The 21,724-nt window shown below is 45.6% G+C and overlaps 1 protein-coding gene across 1 annotated transcript in view; it reads left to right on the forward strand.

Annotated features, from left to right (window-relative positions):
* Nucleotides 1–21,724, forward strand: part of LOC123999494 (alpha-tectorin-like) — a 76,780-nt gene that overhangs the window by 28,768 nt on the left and 26,288 nt on the right. The window contains 9 exon segments of the mRNA XM_046305348.1: nt 3,321–3,347; nt 8,204–8,363; nt 8,542–8,587; nt 8,590–8,828; nt 9,164–9,301; nt 9,965–10,130; nt 10,278–10,690; nt 12,888–13,458; nt 21,066–21,676. Coding sequence (XP_046161304.1) covers nt 3,321–3,347; nt 8,204–8,363; nt 8,542–8,587; nt 8,590–8,828; nt 9,164–9,301; nt 9,965–10,130; nt 10,278–10,690; nt 12,888–13,458; nt 21,066–21,676 — 2,371 coding nt within the window.

A 21,724-nucleotide genomic window follows, 5' to 3' on the forward strand; every position in this document is an offset into this window, starting at 1 on the left:
GGATTGTGTTATAGTTGTGTTTACACCACTATAAGAGCCCTTTTTTGTTACAACCCTCAGTGCAGTCCCCAGGCTTTATCTCAATTGTTCTGTTGAAACATTATGGAGTAAATGCCTGTCAGATAACGTGTGGGGGAACTGAAGGAGTGAAAATAGGGGTTGTGGTAATCTGTGTTGACAAAGCATGACGACAGGGCGATGACTGAACAATGGCCTCCTCTCACCAGGGTCCACTAACCTTGGCACACCTGAACACAATTTACCATCAGGCTGAATACTGTACACGCATTAAAGAGATGGCCGTGTAGATTTGGAAGAGATAATTAATTCACATCACATTCCTCAGAGATCACGTTGAGGATAATGTTACACTAACTTCTAAACCTAATTCTAACACTAATTATACTTATACTAACCCTAAGCCCCCCTAGATATAGCATTTTACCTTGTGGGGACTAACAAAATGTCCCCAATAGGTCACAGGTATAGTTAAACATGTCCACACACACACACAGAGAGAGACACAGACACAGACAGAAGTAGAAATAAATTATATTATTATGAATGTTTTTTATACAATACAACCATCACAAGAAATGTAGTATTTCAGAAAGCTATCAACCTGAAATTTACTCCCGCTGAAGGACCCTAGTCTCTCCTGTGAAACACATTTCTTGTCATTTTGAATATAAGGAGTGTTTTCTCTGTTTACAAATAAAATAACAATGAGTATTTTTCAGTGCCAACACGTTTCTGGCAGCCTTCTTCCATTACACACAGGTGTTCAGAGCATGCTAGATAGCTAATTAGCAAAGGTGGTCCCCCCTGTCTTCCGTAAACATGCTCTGTAATATGGAGATTGTCACGACTTCTACAGAAGGTAACTCCTCCCCCTGTTCAGGCGGCGCTCGGCGGCGCTGGTTTACTAGCCGCTACCGATCCCTTTTTCCTTTTCTGGTTGTTTTGTCTGTGTTCCTTTTCACACCTGGTTTCAATTGCTTTTATTTCTGTGTGTATATAGGGCACCTGTTACCTGCCTTAATTCGTGCAGGATTAAGCTTGTTCAGTATTCTATGCTGTTTATTGTTTTCACATTTACGTATGTGTATGTAGTGTCGGAACTGTGGTTGTTCCTCCGTGTATTGACACGAGTTTCCGTTCCTTCGAGAGTGTAGTTTAGATATTCATCTGGGCCAATTTTGTATTGGTGGACTATGTATACATATATCTATATTAAACACGCTTCTCAGAAATCACTGCGCCTGACTCCTACACCTCTCACCGAGACGCACCTTTTCACAGAGATATGGCCATGTGATACCATGATGATATGTATCAATCGGATGATCTTTTGTTTGGCAAACTCTGCTACTGTGAATGCAGTATAGAAACACCACCAGTCATACACCAGTCTCTCGAGGTACACAAACCAGGCACAGCTCATCACACATCTAACACCATTCCTACCGTGAAGCATAGTGGTGGCAGCATCATGCTCTGGGGATGCTTTTCAGTAGCAGGGACTGTGAAACTACGCATAGAGGGAACAATGAATGAAGCCAAATACAGGCAAATCCTTGACGAGAACCTGCTTCAGCGTGTAAACCACCTTAAACTGGGGGTGAATATTTACATTCCAACAGCACAATGACCCCAAGCATACAGCCAAAGCAATTCTGGAATGGCTTCAGAACAAGAATGTGAAAGTCTTTGAGTAGCCCAGCCAAAGCCCAGACTGGAATCCCATTTAAAACCTGTGGAAAGACTTGAAGATTGCTGTTTACCACCGCTCCACATCTAACTTAACAGAGTTAATGAAAATCTGCAAGGAAAAATGGGAGAAAATCCTGATACAGCTGATACAGACATATTCAAGACTACTCAAAGCTGTAATCGCCGCCAAAGGTACTACTACAAATTATTGACTCAGGGGTATGAATACCTATGTCCCCACCTGCTGTTTTCAACTCTCAGCAGGAGCGGTAGAGATACTCTCAATGATCTGCTATGAAAAGCCAACTGACATTTACTCCTGAGGTGCTGACTTGTTGCACCCTCGACAACTACTGTGATTATTATTATTTGACCATGCTGGTTATTTATGAACATTTGAACATCTTGGCCATGTTCTGTTATAATCTCCACCCGGCACAGCCAGAAGAGGACTGGCCACCCCTCATAGCCGGGTTCCTCTCTAGGTTTCTTCCTAAGTGTTGGCCTTTCTTGGGAGTTTTTCCTAGCCACCGTGTTTGCTGATTTTAGGCTTGGTTTCTGTACAGCACTTTGATATATCAGCTGATATAAGAAGGGCTATATATATAATTTATCAAATCAAATATATTTATATCTGTATATCATTTCCAATAAACATGCAAAAACATGAAAAAATGTTTTCACTTTGTCATTATGGGAGATTGTGTGGACTTTATGCAAACTGGAAACCACGTATCCTGAGGCATTTATTGTAGCTGGGGATTTTAATAAAGCAAATTTAAGGACTAGGCTGCCGAAGTTCTATAAATATATTGACTGTACTACTTGCGCTGCAAAGACTCTCGACCATTTCTATTCAAATATTCCAGAATGCTTACAAGGCCCTCCCCCAGCAAATATGACCACGACTCCATTTTGCTCCTCCCTTCCTATAGGCAGAAACATAAACAGGAAGTACACGTGCGTAGACCTAATCAATGTTGGTCTGACCAATCGGAATCCACGCTCCAGGATTGTTGGGTTCACGTAGACTGGGATATGTTCCGGGTAGCTTGCGAAAATAATCTAGACACATACACAGATACGGTGACTGAGTTGATAAGGAAGTATATAGGAGATGTAGTACCCATTGTGACTATTGAAACCTACCCTATCCAGAAACCGTGGATAGACGGTAGCATTCACGCGAAACTGAAAGTATGAACCACTTCAATTAACCATGGAAAGGTGATTTGAGATTATGGCTGAATACAAAGTGTAGTTATTCCCTCCGAGGCAAACAAACAAGCAAAACGTCAGTATAGAGACAAAGTGGAGTCGCAATCCATTGGCTCAGACACAGGACATATGTGGCAGGGTCTACAGACAATCACGGACTATAAAAAGAAAACCAGCCACGCCACGGACACGGACACCGCTGTCTTGCTTCCAGACAAACTTTGCACATTCTTCGCACGTGTTGAGAATAATTAAGTGCCATTGACGTGCACATAACACTGCACACTCTCCTATCCCATCTGGACAAGAAGAATACCTGTGTAAGAATGCTGTTCATTGACTATAACTCAGCATTCAACACCAAAGTACTCTCCAAGCTCATCATTAAGCTTGAGGCCCTGGGTCTCAACTGCCCTGTGCAATTGGGTCCTGGACTTCCTGACAGGCCACCCCCAGGTGGTGAAGGTAGGAAACAACAACTCCCCTTCGCTGATCCTCAACACTGGGGCCCCACAAGAGTGCGTGTTCAGCCCCCTCCTGTACTCCCTGTTCACTCATGACTGGTGGCCATGCACGTCTCCAACTCAATCATCAAGTTTGCAGATGACACAACGGTAGTGAGCTTGATTACCAAAAACGACGAGAGGATTTGAGGGCACTCGGAGTGTGGTGTCAGGAAAATTACCTCTCGCTCAACGTCAACAAAACAAAGGAGATGATCGTGGACTTCAGGAAACAGCAGTGGGAACACCGCCCTATCCACATCGATGGGACAGCAGTGGAGAAGGGGCAAAGCTTGAAGTTCCTCTGCGTATACATCATGGACAAACTGAAATGGTCCATCCACACAGACAGTCTGATAAAGAATGCACAAACGGTGCCTCTTCAACCTCAGGATGCTGAAGATATTTGGTTTGTCACCTAAAATCCTCACAAATTTTACAGATGCAGAATTGAAGCATCTTGTCAGGCTGTATCGCCGCCTGATATGGCAACTGCACCGCCCGCAACCGCAAGGCTCTCCAAAGGGTGGTGCGGTCTGCCCAACGCATTACCAGGGGCAAACTACCCACCTCTCCGGGACACCCACAGCTCCCGATGTCACAGGAAGGCCAAAAAGATCATCAAGGACATCAACCACCCGAGCCACTGCCTGTTCGCCCTGCTACCATCCAGAAGGCGAGGTCAGGACAGGTGCATCAAAGCTGGGACCAAAGAGACTGAAAAACAGCTTCTATCTCAAGGCCATCAGACTGTTAAACAGCCATCATTAACACATAGAAGCTGCTGCCGACATACAGACTTTAAATCATTGGCCACTTTAATAAATGGATCACTGGTCAGTTTAATAATGGCACTTTAATAATTTTTACCTGTCTTGCATTACTCATCTCATATGTATATACTGTATTTTTATACCATCTGTTGCATCTTGCCTATGCCTCTGTCATTGCTCATCCAAATATTTATATGTATATATTCTTATCCCATTAGTTTACTTAGATTTGTGTATATTAGGTAGTTGTTGTGGAATTATTGGTTAGATGTTAGGTATTTCTGCACTGTTGGAACTAGTAGCACAAACATTTCGCTACACTCGCTATAACATCTGCATACCAGAAATGTTATTTGATTTATATTACATTTCAGTCAATAAACATTTACAATTATTCTGGTGCGCGTAGATATTATGTTGTGCTCCTAACTTTTATATGTTGGGAACACCAGTGCTATACATTTATTTATTTTAGAGCTCTGGACAGGATGCAAATGTAAGCTTTATTTTTACATTAAATTTATGATAACCATAAATTTAACATTCTACTACCATTCAATCAAATGCTGCTTTGAATTAGATCAGGTCTTGTCCCTTGGATCAACTTGGCAGTACATTTGTTCAGTATAGAATGTATAAATGAAACATGTAAAGTGTTGGTCCCATGTTTCATGTGCTGAAATAAAAGTTCCCAGAAATGTTCCATGTGCACAAAAAGCTTATTTCTCTCACATTTTGTGCACACATTTGTTTACACCCATGTTCGTTAGCGTTTCTCCTTCGTCAATATAATTCATCCATGTCAAGAAGCTGAATAAACAGCATGATCATTACACAGGTGCACCTTGTGCTGGGGACAATAAAAGGCCAATATAAAATGTGTAGATTTGTCACACAACACAATGCAACAGATGTCTCAATTGGCATGCTGACTGCAGGAATGTCTACCAGAGATGATGCCGGAGAAATTAATGTTCATTTCTCTACCATAAGCTGCCTCCAATGTCATTTGTCGTGGAAATACTTACACTGGGACATTCGAAGTCAATCTTAAATTAATCGTCCTTTATTTGGTTCCAACCTGTGACAATACAGAGGCGGATGCAAGATGCAAGCAACAATGGTTTAATGAATTCAATTTACAGCAGCAACAGGACAGACAGACTGTACTCAGATGGAATCCGACCCAGGGACTAGGGCGCATCTTCCGGTGATAGCGTGCTGAGAAATCCAGGGGAGTGTGTCCGGATGGGTAGGAAGGAGCACAGCAGATAATCCACACAAGGGCGGCGAGAGATGAGCACGGACACACGACACAACCTCAGGGAAGTAACAACACAACCTCTGGGAAGTAACAACGATCTGACAACAAGAAACACTGGTTACAGAACATATAAAGGGAAGATAAGTGGTTCCAGCTAGCGCAGACAATCAGGCCGAGATTGGGAACCACGCCACACAAACACGGGAGAGAGAGAGAGAGAGAGAGAGAGAGAGAGAGAGAGAGAGAGAAAGAGAAAGAGAGAGGGAGGCAGTGGATTCATGAACCATGACACAACCAACTCAATGCACCATAGTACACATGTCAATCACGAGCTCTTCCTGGGCAGACCCAGGAGTTGTCTTATATACGGCTATACACAGACAAGTTATTTTTGCATAATTTAATTCATTAATCATTATTAATCATTGATTAATCATTATTAATCAATTACCGTTTTGTTTCATTCATGTGACCGACCAATACTGGTTTGTAACATGTGACAGACCAATAGCTCATGAGACTTCTTCTCTCTAAGCTGAGAACTTGAAATTGAGATATCTTTAGTTTGTTCTCAAAACAAGGTCTGGGCATTCTGCCAAATTGCAGATACTGATAAGTGGGGATTTGTTAAATCAGTCACTTGCATGAACACAGAAATGGGTTATTAGAACAGCACATGAATAGAACACAAATGTGTTATCAGAAAAGCACAAACATTAAAATTCCATTACACATTTTAGAGAATTTTACGTTCAACAGGCCTCACAACTGCAGACCACGTGTATGACGTCGTGTGGACGAACAGTTTGCTGATGTCAACGTTGTTAACAGAGTGCCCCATGATGGTGGTGGGGTTATGGTACAGGCAGGCATAAGCTACGGACAACGAACATAATTGCATTTTATCAATAGCATTTTGAATGCACAGAGATACCGTGATTAGATCATGAGGCCCATTCATCCACCGCTATCCATTCATGTTTCAGCATAATAATGCAAAGTCGCAAGGATCTGTACACAGTTTCTGGAAGCTGAAAATGCCCCAGTGCTTCCATGACCTGTATACTCACCAGACATAGTACCCATTTATATTTATTAGGAATCCCCATTAGCTGCTGTCTTGGCACATTAAGGCACTTACAAATAAAACAAAAGATTAAACAGTACATCATATATCATTATTACACCACTACATATCTACAATACAACATTTCCTCTGGTGGCATGTCATAAGCATTTCGCTACACTCGTATTAACATCTGCTAACCATGTGTATGTGACAAATACATTTTGATTTGATTTGTGGGGTATGCATGGGTGTCCGAGCTGTGTGCTAGTAGTTAAAACGGACAACTCAGTACATTCAGTTTGTCAACACTTCTGATTGACATGTATATTATTAGTGTTAGCTGTGGGTGTACATTTAAGGGCCAGCCGTGCTGCCCTATTCTGAGCAACTTGTAATTTTCCCAAGTCCCTCATTGTGGCACCTTACCACACGACTGAACAGCAGTCCAGGTGCAACTAAACTAGGGCCTGAAGGACCTGCCTTGTTGATAGTGTTGTTAAGAAGGCAGAGCAGTGCTTTATTATGGACAGACTTCTCCCCATCTTAGCTACTGTTGTATTAATAGGTTTTGACAGAGAATGTAACTCAGTAAAATCTTTGAAATTGTTGCAATTTATATTTATTTCAGTATAATTTGACAGTAGAAAGCCTGCCAAGCCAGGCACCAACGCGACCCAAAGTAAGGACCCTGGCAATTCAAGCCAGATCAATTAAAGCCATTAGTGCTCCACTGTTTTACGCTGCCCTCTCTTTAGCCAACAAGGCATGGCTCCTAAACAGACATGGTAATGAGGTCCCAGGCCTAGTTTCCTTCCTCAGACAAGGAGACGCTGGAGTGGCTTGGGTTGGCCCGCAGGGTTCCTAGCTCACACGGGACCGCAAGCTAAATGTGATCCTGACACATTGTTCCTGAACCCATAATGGGGCCTTTTCAAGGCTCCTCTAATGGGCCACTATGGCAGAGAGAAGGGCGGAGGTACCCCCACGGGAGACCTGGTAGACTGATCTTAAAGAAGTTACGTGTCATCGTCGACCGGCTGGCCAGTTGTCTCTCGCTCCCCAGTGCTATTGTTAAACTCTTTTTTTTAATGAGGAGTTGTCTCTGTGAGTCACTTTGGTATCAGCCTCCTAGAAGAGATATGGTTCAAGTTGCTGGTGATGTGGTTCATGAGGTTTTGTGGGTCGATGGCTTTGGAACAATCAGAACTGAATCAACAACACCTTTCTGAATCCCTCTCATTAAATGCCTTGCCCTCAATTAATTATTCTCACTCTCATTGTCCTCAGTGGCCTTACTTCAATCCCTTCTCTGTCTATTTCCTCCATCTAGAATGATCAGACCAGGCACTCCAGTCATTCTCTTCCACCTCTTCAGCTTCTTTTCTCAGAGAGAAGGTGAGGGACGTGGCTCTGATTCTGTATCTTATCTAGAGATATAAGATCAGAGCAAATTGCTCGAGGATCATTGTGTTATAGACCATTACGAAAGAGTGAAAGTTGTGTATGTTTAGAAGACATACGTTATTTTCCCTTTCTTTCTGGTTAAACAAGCATGACTTTATTCTTATCTTGATTGAAATCACCAAAATGTATCAGATTACATGAGTAGTCTATATGTTTATGAACAGTTGTTCCCCATTCTTTGCTCGATCTGTTACGGCAGTTGTCTTCCCCTTCATTCAGCTCTTTCTCGGGAGATCATGTACCCCTATGGGCCTACCTACCGAGATCTGGAGACACCCAAGATGGATGATGGGAGTTCCAATGAAATAATTATACTCATGCCATTCATTTTTTTCAATAACCCCTACCGCTCCATCTATGTAAGCTCCCATTTACCCCTTCTTTCCTTCAATAGCAGTAAATATCCCCAACTCATAAGAGAGAAATGTTGATCCACCATATCATCCATCTAACCAATAATTGTTATTTTGATCGTCAATCTGTTCATCAACAAATCAATTTTGGACCGTGCCTCCCTTTCTCTCTCGATCTCTGCAGGTCAACAACAACGGTGTGATCTCCTTCGAAGTACAGGTGAGCCAGTTCACCCCGAGGCCTTCCCCCTGAGTGACAGCAGATCCTTCATTGCCCCACTATGGGCAGACGTGCACAACGGCATCCGCGGAGACGTGTACTACCGGGAGAGCACAGACCCAGAGCTACTGGAGCGGGCCACACAAGAAATCCGCAAGTACTTTAAGAACATGCCCACCTTCACAGCCACCTGGATCTTCATCACAACCTGGCACCAGGTCACCTTCTACGGAGGCAGTCAGACCACCCCGGTAAAATAACCACAATCATGAATCCCAGGCTGCTATATGCTCCACACACAAAACACCTGCATGCATGCGGACGATGGCCACTGGTAGTACCATTTATCCTACAATAAATGTTTTAATCATGTGTCTCTGTGTGATGCTTGTGCAGAACTGAGAGTAACTTTTCATATGTAGTCGTCTCAAGTTGAAATCTCTTTGAACTTCTGGGTAAGTATTTGTTTAGTCTAATAGGGGTTGTTTGTTTAGGTTAAAAAGGTCAATTCTGCCAGGTGGTGAATTTTTGTTTTCGTCTCACTATTGAACTTACCATATGCTTGCACATTCTCACCTCTCTATAGGTGAACACATTTCAGGTTGTGTTGATATCGGACGGTCTGTCATGCTTTTCCATGTTCAACTATGGAGAGATCAACTGGAGCACAGGCACAGCCAGTGGAGGAGACCCTCTGACTGGTTTAGGTGGTAGCACAGCACAGGTAGTCCGATCATGATAACCTACATATACCACCCCTGACGCACATCAAACCAATGAGGGGATTCAATTACTGCCTCTGGCATGCCCCGGATGAACCGGGTTAGTGTTGCATTTGATTTGGAACCGGACTGCCTCCCTCCGTGTGAGCCAGGTGCCCCGTTAAGCGCGTGGAGTAATGAGTAAGATTCTGTGTTTTCACATGCAAAATTGATTGCTTTTGATTTTTTTTAAATGCTTTATCTGACTTCCCAATGATAACTAGTTTGAAAATTTGAATCTATATGTTATGGGAAATAGATGTTGTACAATGCACCATTCTGCATTGTTGACAATATAACAGAGCAGCACAGATTACCATTCGATTTGTGCAGGGCGCACCTTCCTCACCCGGTCACGTGACGGTCATAGCTTAATCGAATCCCCTCAATCTCAACGCCCCACTTACCACTTCTAAAACACATCAGTTCAATCATGATGCCCCATAAATCACCCCTAAAACACATCAGCCCAATCATGGTGCCCCATATACCACCCTTTAAACATGTCAGACCAATCACAACCTCCCAGATATAGCTAAAATACAGCAGACCAATCTTGATGCCTCCCACCTCTATGAAAGTGATAACCTCCTCACTTGCCTTTTCCCAATCTCTCCCCTCTCCAGTCAGGTTTTAATGGAGGAGAAATCGGTAACTTCCTCAACCTACCTCGGTCCCGTTCCAATGCCGTGGTTGAAATCGAGAGGACGACCAATGTAAACCTGCCTGGCCGGTGGGTCTTCCGTGTAGACACTGCCCTGATAGACCCTGCCAATGGCTGCAGTTACAATGGTGGGCAAAAAGTATAACATAACAAAGACTTGACACACTGGTCAAATGTCTAGGTTCAAATGTCTAGGTACTAGTCAAGTCCATGTAGACAGTTTCTGTAAACTTGAATCACTCTCCTCACAGCATGAAGTCCATATCTTCTCCTAGGGCGGTTCTATCGGCGTGGTGAGATCTTCTGGCTGTCCGACCAGTGCTCCCAGCGGTGCCGCTGCCTGGACATGGACAACGAGGTGCTCTGCCGGGAGGCGCCGTGCAGCCAGCTGGAAACTTGTGAGCAGAAGGAGGGTGCCTTCTACTGCCAGTCTACGCGCACCAGCACCTGTGTGGTTTTCGGAGACCCTCACTACCACACCTTTGATGGCTTCCTCTACCACTTCCAGGGCACCTGCTCCTACCTGTTAGCTCGGCCCTGCTGGGACGTGGCTGGCCTGCCCTTCTTCAGCGTGGAGGCTAAGAATGAGAACCGCGGCGTGGCCTCTGTGTCCTGGCTGAGAGATGTCACTGTGGAGGTGTACGACCACAGAGTCATCCTGCCTAAGGGCAGCCAGGGCACAATACAGGTGAGCAGAGCAGCACCTCCAACGAGGACAAATATGTAGGGATGTCTAGGTTTTAGCTCAGCGGGCTAACACAGTCTTGTCAGTTTGCCATAGGTCAGATGGTTATAGGTCAGATGTTGTGCCTTTGGGAGGCCAGGTGCATAACAGTGGTCTGATCATGTAGTTTGACAGGTAAGACCAGCAGATCCTGTGTACCGCTCTCCAAGAGATTCATTAGGATGTTACCTAAAGTTTTCATTGGAATATTCCATCAACGTCCCACCAAACATACAAAGAACATGGTTGACATGTTCTCAGAATATAAGATATTGTTTAAGACACCTTTCATGAACATTCCTGTGTATCAGCTGTCAGGACGTCGCTTGATGGTCCCAAAGAAACCCGATTGTTTAATTATTACACAGCACCCTTTGTTACTGTGGCCGAGCCCATCAAGGCCCTGATCCATATCTGTTGACCATTTTCGGAACACGCACACAGTGCTTTCAACTTACATATTTGACCCACTATGAAAAACATGATTACATTGTGCATGTTCATTTATACAGTAGTTATTATTCAGCATGTCCTCACCTCGGATTTGAACTCACAACATCTTGGTTCACAGCCTTCTGATGTATCTGCTACGCCACCATGTCTGTGTAATCGGACTATTACATTTACATTTACATTTAAGTCATTTAGCAGACGCTCTTATCCAGAGCAACTTACAAATTATTCTCTCTTAATTCATTTGATTTACTTATTTCAGAAATATTAGGGCTTTTATATAGTTTTCTAATGTTGGTGGGGCATATAACCTTGTTTTAATGTTACTCTTGATTCACAATTATAATTTTTTTAAACCTGTTTTTCTTGAGTTTGCCTTTAACAGAGCTGAGATTTCCTTCATTTACATTTACATTTAAGTCATTTAGCAGACGCTCTTATCCAGAGCGACTTACAAATTGGTGTGTATTCACCCTATTGCTTACACATGTGTAGATCTGAAACATCTGGATATGTGTGCCTAGGAAGACGATGTTAGGGTTTGCTTCTGGACAGTGCCAGACTATACTGGCCCAATAAGCACCTGCTCTCGGGTTATCCCTTATTAGGGCATTCGTCATTGGTGCTTGCGGCCTGGGTTTGTGACCTGCTAGGGGAGTCACACTCACATTATTAGCAGTATACAGTATGCTAATGTCATTATTTGGTAACATTTGCAGCACCTGTAATTGATCTAATAAAAATGTGTTTCTCAATGAAAGATGGGAACCTGTAGGATTACCCCTTGAGCACAAATTATTTCAAGCTAGCTGTGGATTGAGGTTAAGGCATGTTCTTCACTCCGTTACATGAGCATCTCTCCATCGTCTGCTTGAAATGCACTTTGAAGTAAATCTCAAGAAAAAATATTTTATTGATCATAGTGATTGAGGAGTAACATTAAAACCAGGTAAAATACCCCACCAACAAGAGATCACTATATAGAAAGCCCTAACATTGCTGAAATAAGTACATCAACTAAATGATGAGAGAATATTCAGATTAACTGTAACTGACACAGGCATGGTGGCATAGCATAAATATCAGAATGCCGCGAATCAAGAGGTTGTGAGTTCAAATTCCGAGGTGAGGACATGCTGACTAATAATGACTGTATAATTGAACATGCACAGTATAATCATGTTTTTCAAAGAGAGTTGAAAGCACTGTGTCCCGAACATTGTCAACAGACAAAGAGCTGTGAATGGATCAATGGTTCACCAATCAGGGCCTTGATGGGCTCAGCAACAGTAACAAGGCTAAATGTGTAATGTGAATTTTTTGGGGAGGTGAACGTTTCTTTGGGATTATCAGGTGAAGTCCTGACAACTAATACAAAGACATTTTCTTGAAATATTCCCATGAAACATGTCTAGAAAATGCATATATTATGTTCTGAGCACATGGCAACCATGTTCTGTGTAAATTATGTTTGACATTTAAGGGAATGTTTGCCAAAACATGCTAAATAGGTTCTCAGGAGGTTTTTGCTAACATACATAGAATGTTCCCCTAACTAACAGAAAATTGGACACTCAAACATCTGGGGAACATTACAAAAAAGTAATCTTTCTCTAGAATTGTTAGCTGGGCTATCTAATCTAATATGGTGTTTATGTGGTACTGTCCTGCATAATCTGCCCTGAATGTCCTACCTCACCTTTTCAAGGTGGATGGACTGATGAAGACACTGCCAGTCCAACTCCAGCTTGGTGCAGTCAGGGTGTACCAGTCGGGCATGGCCGTCGCACTGGAGACCGACTTCGGCCTCCTGGTGACCTACGATGGGCAGCACTACGCCTCCATTTCCCTGCCCAGCTCCTACTTCAACAACACATGCGGCCTGTGCGGTAACTATAACGACGACCCTGCCGACGACCCTGTGCTGCCCGACGGCTCGCTAGCCGAGAGCGTAGTGGCGCTGGGTGGCAGCTGGCGGGCGGAGGACGCTGACTGGCGCTGCACAGACGGCTGTGCCCAGAACTGCAGTGTCTGTGAACCATTGACCGAGGCGTTCTACTTCCGCCCGGACTACTGTGGAATCATCAACAAGACGGACGGGCCTTTCAGGGACTGCAGGGCAGTGGTGGACCCAACGGCCTTTGTCTATAGTTGTGTTTACGACATGTGCAACAACAAGGACAACATTACCACCCTCTGTCAGGCCATTCAGGCCTACGCCTTAGCCTGCCAAGCCCTGGGGGTTACCATACGAACCTGGAGGTCACACACCTTCTGTGGTGGGTGCTCTTCTGTCCCGATGTATATCATCTATATGTCGGGTGGAAATGGTTTTGTTTGGACATTTTTATAGCTACCTATCCTTAAAATAAATATGTTACCTACTGTTTCTGTTAGTGATGTATCTAAATTTACTGGGTGGGAGGGGCTGGTCCAACTCGGTGTCATAAAAGAAAATGCACACCCCTCCCCAAAGTTTAAAATATTTTCACATGACTCCCCTTTTACCGTAAAATAAATTGAACACCCTCCCCCCCATATAATTAACTGAAAAGAATGTTTATGACCACAAATAACATAACTGTGTTTATAAAAGTGGATATCAACTTTGCCACTTCAGCATGCTTTTGTGGCACAGTCGATGCCACGCAGGGCTACGGGCCAGAAGGTTGAGTGTTGGCCGACCACCACAGACGAGCTCACTCTCCCTGCCTGTTTCATTACACTACGATCAGAGTCGGCTGCACACACTGATCAGCTAGGGTGAAATCAGATTTTCAACATGTTGATGCCATATTTAATTTGATAAAATATATCCAATTAATTTTCCACCAACAGGATTCTGTGCCAATGCACCACACAACCAATAAACAAAGCATAACGACTTTGGGCACTTTAATATCATGGTTTGCATTTTTAACACCACAATAAATAGACCATGTCAATCTTGACAAACAGAAAATATATCCCTCCCTACCTTGTAGGCTTTCCTAGTATCGAAGGCTTGGCTTGACAATCTCCGAATGTCATTAAACTTTTTGGTATTTTGTAATAGATGTCTCTTTCCATTCATCAATTGGCCGCTGCACAGTTTGGATTGATTGATTGAATTTGTCAGTAAAATAAATACTGTCATGACTTCCACCAAAGGTGGCTCCTCTCCCTGTTCGGGCGGCGCTCGGCGGTCGTTGTCGCCGGTCTACTAGCTTCCACCGGTCCTTTTTCCTTTTCTTTTGGTTATGTCTGTTTTGTGTTTCACCTGGTTTCATTTTGGTTAATTAGGGGGGGTACTTATCTCGACATTTCCCTTGGGGTTTTGTGCGGGATTGTTTTCGTTTGACTATCAGTGAGTTTGGGTTTCGTTTTCATCAGTTCATGTTTAACAGGCGGTTTTTCCCTGGACTGTGTCTGAGTGGGGTTTCGTGGCTACTTGTTTCTCCTGTGCCTGACTTCACACCCACATCCCCTTGGGGAGATCTGACAGAATCCTGCACCCTAAATCATGGAGTCAGCAGGAGCGGACGCGCCCACCCCGTCCATGGAGGAGCGTGTTCAGCAGCACATGGCGGTATTACACCGTTTGGGGACAGCTATGGATCAGGTGTTAGTGAGAATGGAGAGATTGGAAAGGAGCAGCCTCCCTACCTCATCCTCAGCCACTCGCCAGCCTGCACCACTACCTTCTCCGGCGGCGTCCGGACCCAGCAGGATTTGGTTAGCTCTCCCGAGGGACTATGATGGGACGGCTGCCAGGTGTAAGGGGTTCCTGCTCCAGCTGGAGCTTTACCTGGCGACCGTTCACCCGACCCCCTAGGGAGAATAGAGTGTCAATGTCCTTGTCTCCTGCCTTTTGGATAAAGCCCTGGAGTGGGCCAACGCGGTCTGGGAGGGCCCGGACTCGGCGAGGGACCATTACCCAGAGTTCACCCGCCGCTTCCGGGCGGTGTTTGATCATCCATCAGAAGGCAGAGCTGCGGGTGAATGGCTGTTTCACTTAAGGCAGGAGATGAGGAGTGCACAGGATTTCACGCTGGAGTTCCGGACCCTGGCTGCCGGCACAGGGTGGAATGACAGGGCCCTGATGGACCATTACAGGTGTAGCCTGCAGGAAGACGTCCGCTGGGAGCTAGCCTGTCGTGACACCACACTCACTCTGGACCAGCTAATAGACATGTCCATCAGGCTGGACAACTTGCTGGCTGCTTGCGGGCGTCTTGATCAGGGTCTGTTCCTTCCACCCCCCAGCACTCCTGCTCTGACACCCATGGAGTTAGGGGGTGCTGCTGCAAGGGTCACCGGAGGAGGAGCCACCTCCTGCACCAGTTGCTGTCGGAGAGGACAGACTGCTGACCGGTGCTGGATGAACATCTGGGAGTCGAGAGGGCACCTGAACACCTCAGGTGAGTCAGCACCCGGCTCACCCAGAGCCCCTTGTTGGTCAAATGTATGTGTTGATTTCCTTTCCTGAGTTTTCCCCTCATTCCCAGCATAAGGCGCTAGTCGATTCAGGCGCAGTGGGGAGTTTTATGGACCGCGGTTTCACGCGGAAGTTAGGGATTCCCTTGGTGCAGATAGACTAAGCCTTCCCGTTGCACGCCCTAGATAGTCCGTTAGGGTCAGGGTTGATCAGGGAGGCCACGGTTCCACTGGACATGGTGACGCGGGGCGGTCATGAGGAGCGTATTAGTCTCTTCCTAATCAATTCTCCTGCATTTCCAGTGGTGCTGGGTATTCCCTGGTTGGCTTATCACAATCCTAAAATTTTGTGGAAACAGGGGGTGTTCAGAGGAGTGCTCAGGTAGGTGTGTGGGAGTTTCCATCGGTGCAACGACGGGGGAGAGTCCAGACCAGGTATCTACCGTGCGCACCCCCCCCCCTCCCCTCCCCCCCGCATATGCCGATTTGGCAATCGCCTTCTGTAAAAAGAGAGGGACCCTATTACCGCTACATCGACTGGAGGATTGTGCGATAAACTTCCAGGTGAACGCCGCACTTCCCAGGAGTCACGTGTATCCCCTGTCACAGGAGGAGACGGTGGCTATGGAGACATATGTCACCGAATCTCTTGTACAGGGGTACATTCGGCCCTCCACATCACATCACATCACTGTCTCCTCAAGTTTTTTTTTGTGAAGAAGAAGGAGGGAGGTCTGCGTCCATGCATTGACTATAGAGGTCTAAATTCCATCACAGTGAGGTTCAGTTACCCGCTACCTCTCATCGCCATGGTGGTGGAGTCATTCCACGGAGCATGCCTCTTCACAAAACTGGATCTTAGGAGCACGTATAACTTGGTGCGAATCCGGGATGGAGATGAGTGGAAAACCACATTTAGGACCATGAGTACCTTGTCATGCCATATGGGTTGAAATGCTCCAGCCATTTTCCAATCCTTTGTTGACAAGATTCTCAGGCACCTGCACGGGCAGGGTGTAGTGGTTTACATCAATGACATACTGATCTATTTCGCCACACGCGCCGAGCATGTGTCTCTGGTGCACAAGGTACTTGGGCGACTGTTGGAGCATGACCTGTACGTCAAGTCCGAGAAATGTGTGTTCTCCAAACAAGCCATCTCTTTCCTGGGGTATCGCATTTCTACATCTGGGGTGGTGATGGAGTGTGACCGCATTGCGGCCGTGCGTAATTGGCCGACTCCGACCACGGTAAAGGAGGAGCAGCGGTTTTTAGGGTTTGCCAATTACTACCAGAGGTTTATCTGGGGACTTGGGCAGGTGGCTGTCACAGCGCTCGGGCACGCCCACGAAGCTTTGCCCCTGCGCTTTCTTTTCGAGGAAGCTCAGTCCGGCGGAGCGAAACTATGATGTGGGGGATCGGGAGTTGCTGGCTGTGGTAAAAGCTCTGAAGGTGTGGAGACATTGGCTTTAGGGGGCGAAACACTATTTTCTCATCTGAACTGACCACCGTAATCTAGAGTACATCCGGGCGGCGAGGAGACTGAATCCTCGTCAGGCAAGGTGGGCGATGTTTTTTTATCAGATTTCGCTTCATTATCTCTTACTGACCAAGTTCCCGTAACGCGAAGGCCGACGCACTGTCCCCTCTCTATGATACCGTGGAGCATCCCATCAATCCCACCCCCATACTTCCGGCCGCTTGTCTGGTGGCACCGGTGTTATGGGAGGTGGAAGCGGACATCGAGCGGCATCTCGGTTAGGACCTCCTCCACCTCAGTGTCCAGCGGGTCGGAGGTACGTCCCGCTTGGTGTTCGTGATAGATTGATCAGGTGGGCCCACACGCTACCCTCCTCTGGTCATTTTGGGTTTGAGAGGCTCCTAGACACCTGCCTAGAGGGAAGTTACAGCCCCTCTCCTTTCCACAGCGGCCTTGGTCACACCTGTCTGGACTTTCTTACCGATCTTCCTCCATCACAGGGGAACACTACGATCCTGGTCGTTGTGGATTGGTTCTCTAAGTCCTGCCGTCTCATCCCTTTGCCCGGTCTCCCTACGGCCCTGCAGACTGTGGAGGCCCTGTTTACACACGTCTTCAAGGAACTACGGGGTGCCTGAGGATATAGTTTCTGATCGGGGTCCCCAGTTCACTTCCGGGTTTGGAAGGCGTTCATGGAGCGTCTGGGGGTTCGATCAGCATGACCTCTGGTTTTCACGCCGATAGCAATGGGCAGGTGGAGAGGGTGAACCAGGATGTGGGCAGGTTTCTGAGGTCGTATTGCCAGGACCGGCCTGGAGAGTGGGCGAGGTTTGTCCCATGGGGCGAGATGGACCAGAATTCACTTCACCACTCTTCCACGGACCTGTCGCGGGTTTCAGTGCGTGTTGGGCTATCAGCCGGTCCTGGTATCGTGGCATCAGAGTCAGACCGAGGCTCCTGCGGTGGAGGATTGGGTGCAGCGCTCAAAGGAGACCTGGAGAGCCGTCCAGGAATACCTTAAACGGGCAGGTGGGCAACAGAAGGTGAGAGTTGACCACCACTGTAGTGAGGCCCCCGTGTTCGCACCGGGGGACCAGGTCTGGCTCTCGACCCGAAACCTGCCTCTCTGCTTGCCCTGCCGGAAGCTGGGTCCGCGGTTTGTGGAGCCATTTAAAGTCCTGAGGAGAATTAACGCGGTGTGTTATAGGTTAAAGCTCCCGTCTTACTATTGTATTAAACCCTCGTTTCATGTGTCTCTCCTTAGGCCGGTGGTAGATGGTCCACTACAGGACGTCTCCTTGGCTATTTTATCAAATCAAATCAAATTTATTTATATAGCCCTTCGTACATCAGCTGGCCTAAAACCCCAAACAGCAAACAATGCAGATCTGACATACGTACAGTTCAGTCAAACGTTTTAGGCCACACCTACTTATTCAAGAGTTTTCTTTATTTTGGCTATTTTATATATTGTAGAATAATAGTGAAGAGTGAAATAACACATATGGAATCATGTGGTAACCAAAATGTGTTAAACAAATCATTCTTCAAAGTAGCCAACCTTTTCCTTGATGACAGCTTTGCACACTCTTGGCATTCTCTTGAGCAACTTTATGATGTAGTCACCTGGAATGCTTTTCCAACAGTCTTGAAGGAGATCCCACATATGCTGAGCACATCTGATGGAGCACTCCATCTCTCTCCTTCTTGGTCAAATAGCCCTTACACAGCCTGGAGGTGTGTTGGGTCATTGTCCTGTTGAAAAACAAATGATAGTCCCACTAAGCGCAAACCAGATGGGAAGGCGTATCACTGCAAAATGCTGTGGTAGCCAAGTTGGTTAAGCGTGCCTTGAATTCTAAATAAATCACTGACAGTGTCACCAGCAAAGTACCTCCTCCTCTATGCTTTACATTGGGAACCAGACATGCGGAGATCTTCTGTTCACCTACTCTGCGTCTCACAAAGACACGACAGTTGGAACCCAAAGGATTTGGACTCATCAGACCAAAGGACAGTTCTTCACCGGTCTAATGTTCATTGCTCGTGTTTCTTTCGCAAACAAGTCTCTTCTTATTGTTGGTGTCCTTTAGAAGTGGTTTCTTTGCAGCAATTCGACCACGAAGGCCTGATTCACACAGTCTCCTCTGAACAGTTGATGTTGAGATGTGTCTGTTACTTGAACTCTGTGAAGCATTTATTTGGGCTGTTATCTGAGGTGCAGTTAATTGCCGATATCTGAGGCTGGTAACTCTAATGATCTTATCCTCTGCAGCAGAGGTAACTCTGGGTCTTTTCTGTGGCAGTCCTCATGAGAGCCAGTTTCATCAACCGCACTCGATGGTTTTTGCGACTGCACTTGAAGAAACTTTCAGAGTTCTTGAAATGTTCTGTTTTGACTGACCTCCATGTCTTAAAGTAATGATGGACTGTCGTTTCTCTTTGCTTATTTGAGCTGTTCTTGCCATAATTTGGACTTGACCTTTTAACAAATAGGGCTATCTTCTGTATACCATCAATTCCTTGTCGAAACACAACTGATTGGCTCAAACGTATTAAGAAGGAAAGAAATTCCACATATTATGTAGAAAATAGTACAAAGAAAGAAAAACACTTGAATGGGTAGGTATGTCCAAACTTTTGATTGTTGGACTTTATTTTTTACACAATTAATATATAATTACATAGATATAGAGATAGAGATGAATAAATGCTCAACCTTCAGATGAGTATGAGGGATGATTTTAAGTACAATTCTTACAACTTTGTTTTGCTGGTAGCTTATTCTTTAGGACTTATTCTTTGGGACTGCTGGTGAACCATGATGTGCAGGCATAATTGTCACACCCTGGCCATAGAGGGGATTTTTATTCTCTATTTTGGTTAGGTCAGGGTGTGACTAGGGTGGGCATTCTATGTCCTTTTTTCTATGTTTTTGTATGTCGTTGTTTTTGCCCGGGTATGGTTCTCAATCAGGGACAGCTGTCTGTCATTGTCTCTGATTGAGAACCATACTTAGGTAGCTCTTGCCCACATGGGTTTTGTGGGTAGTTGTTTTCTGTTTTGTGTATTGCACCTTGCAGAACTGTAATTACCACGCTGCACCTTGGTGCTCTTCTCCTTCTCCCGGCGACATTCGTTACAATAATCAAAGTGACACTGGACTAGGAAACTTGCCAGAGTTTTCAGCATGTCTATAGGTAGGTTTCCATCCAATTGGCGACAGATTTTCATGCGAATATTCTAAAATCTTCATAAAAACATAATGCCATTTCAGAGTTTCCTTTAGGGTAATTTGGCACCGGACAACATAACAGGGAAGATTTTAATTTACCGAACATTTGAGAAAATTAATAGGCATCCATATGCATTCAAATTCAACCTGGCACAGCCAGTACCATCAATAAATGAGGGATGTAGGCCAAATGAGACACATTTACGTGTCCTTAATAACAGCCTATAACAAATTACAAATACACTATGCCTTGTGTTCCGATGTGTAGCATATACAACACTTTATAGTCTATTTTTTGAAGGGGTTTTAGGCTACTGTACTAAAACAACAATTGTCCACCTCACGGTTTAGCTGTCAGAGATTTGAGCATGTCAGATGATTTCTTTATGTCAGATGGTTACTGTGTCTACTACACAGATATAGACGTACAAAAGGAGGGTCATTTGTAAATGTTCTATCCTTATATTTTGTATAAAGATAAACACTATATTGTTAGATATTAGTTACTCTGGTAGGCCTGAAACGGTCTTCCTCACCTCAAGTTCAACTGTCAGTTGCAGCAGTTTGACAACCCTCCCCTATTTTTGACCACCACTCCCCCCAGTAAATGTCGATCTGTCCCTTAGATGTGGTTAATATCATAATGTAACTTATTTAATCATGTAATCATGTAGCACATAACAGCATAACAATCTTAGGTTAATATGATTTGTTAAATACAGTAACATCCTATTTCTCCTTTGATTGGCTGCCAGCCCTGAAATGCCCTGAGTCCAGCCACTACCAGGTGTGCACCAGTGCCTGCGCCACCTCATGCTCGGACCTCACCTCCCACCTGTACTGCACCCACCCTTGCACAGAGGGCTGCCAGTGCGACCCGGGATACGTGCTGAGTGGCAACCGTTGCGTCCGGTACCAGGACTGCGGCTGCGAGCGTGAGGGCCTCTACTACCCTCTCAATGACACTTTCTGGGCGGGCCCTGCCGGCGAGGGTGGAGAGTGCACCCTGCGCTGCGTCTGTGGGCCCAACGGCGAAGTTTCCTGCTTCAACGATTCATGTAGAGAAGGCGAGGTGTGTGCGACAGAGTTTGGCCTGTTGGGCTGTTACCCCCGCAGGGAGGGGGTGTGTTCTCTGGGCCAGAATGTTGTGACGGCCTCTTTCGACGGGACCTCCATGCCCTTCCCCGACGACAGCTCCTACTACCTGCTGAGGTCGTGTGGGCCAATGCCGGCCAACGTGTCTGCTGTGGAAGTAAAGATGGGCCGGCGGCTGGTAAACAAGGGTCCATACTGGATGCGGCCCGTGGTGGTCAGGGTGGCCAACCTGGAGGCCCAGATGGGTGGATCGGACTTTGACACAGTGAAGGTCAGTATTATAGCCTGGTGCTCCAGTCTGTTTGTGCTTTAGCCAACT

This window comes from Oncorhynchus gorbuscha, linkage group LG16 (assembly GCF_021184085.1).
Source record: "Oncorhynchus gorbuscha isolate QuinsamMale2020 ecotype Even-year linkage group LG16, OgorEven_v1.0, whole genome shotgun sequence".
Lineage (NCBI taxonomy): Eukaryota > Metazoa > Chordata > Actinopteri > Salmoniformes > Salmonidae > Oncorhynchus > Oncorhynchus gorbuscha.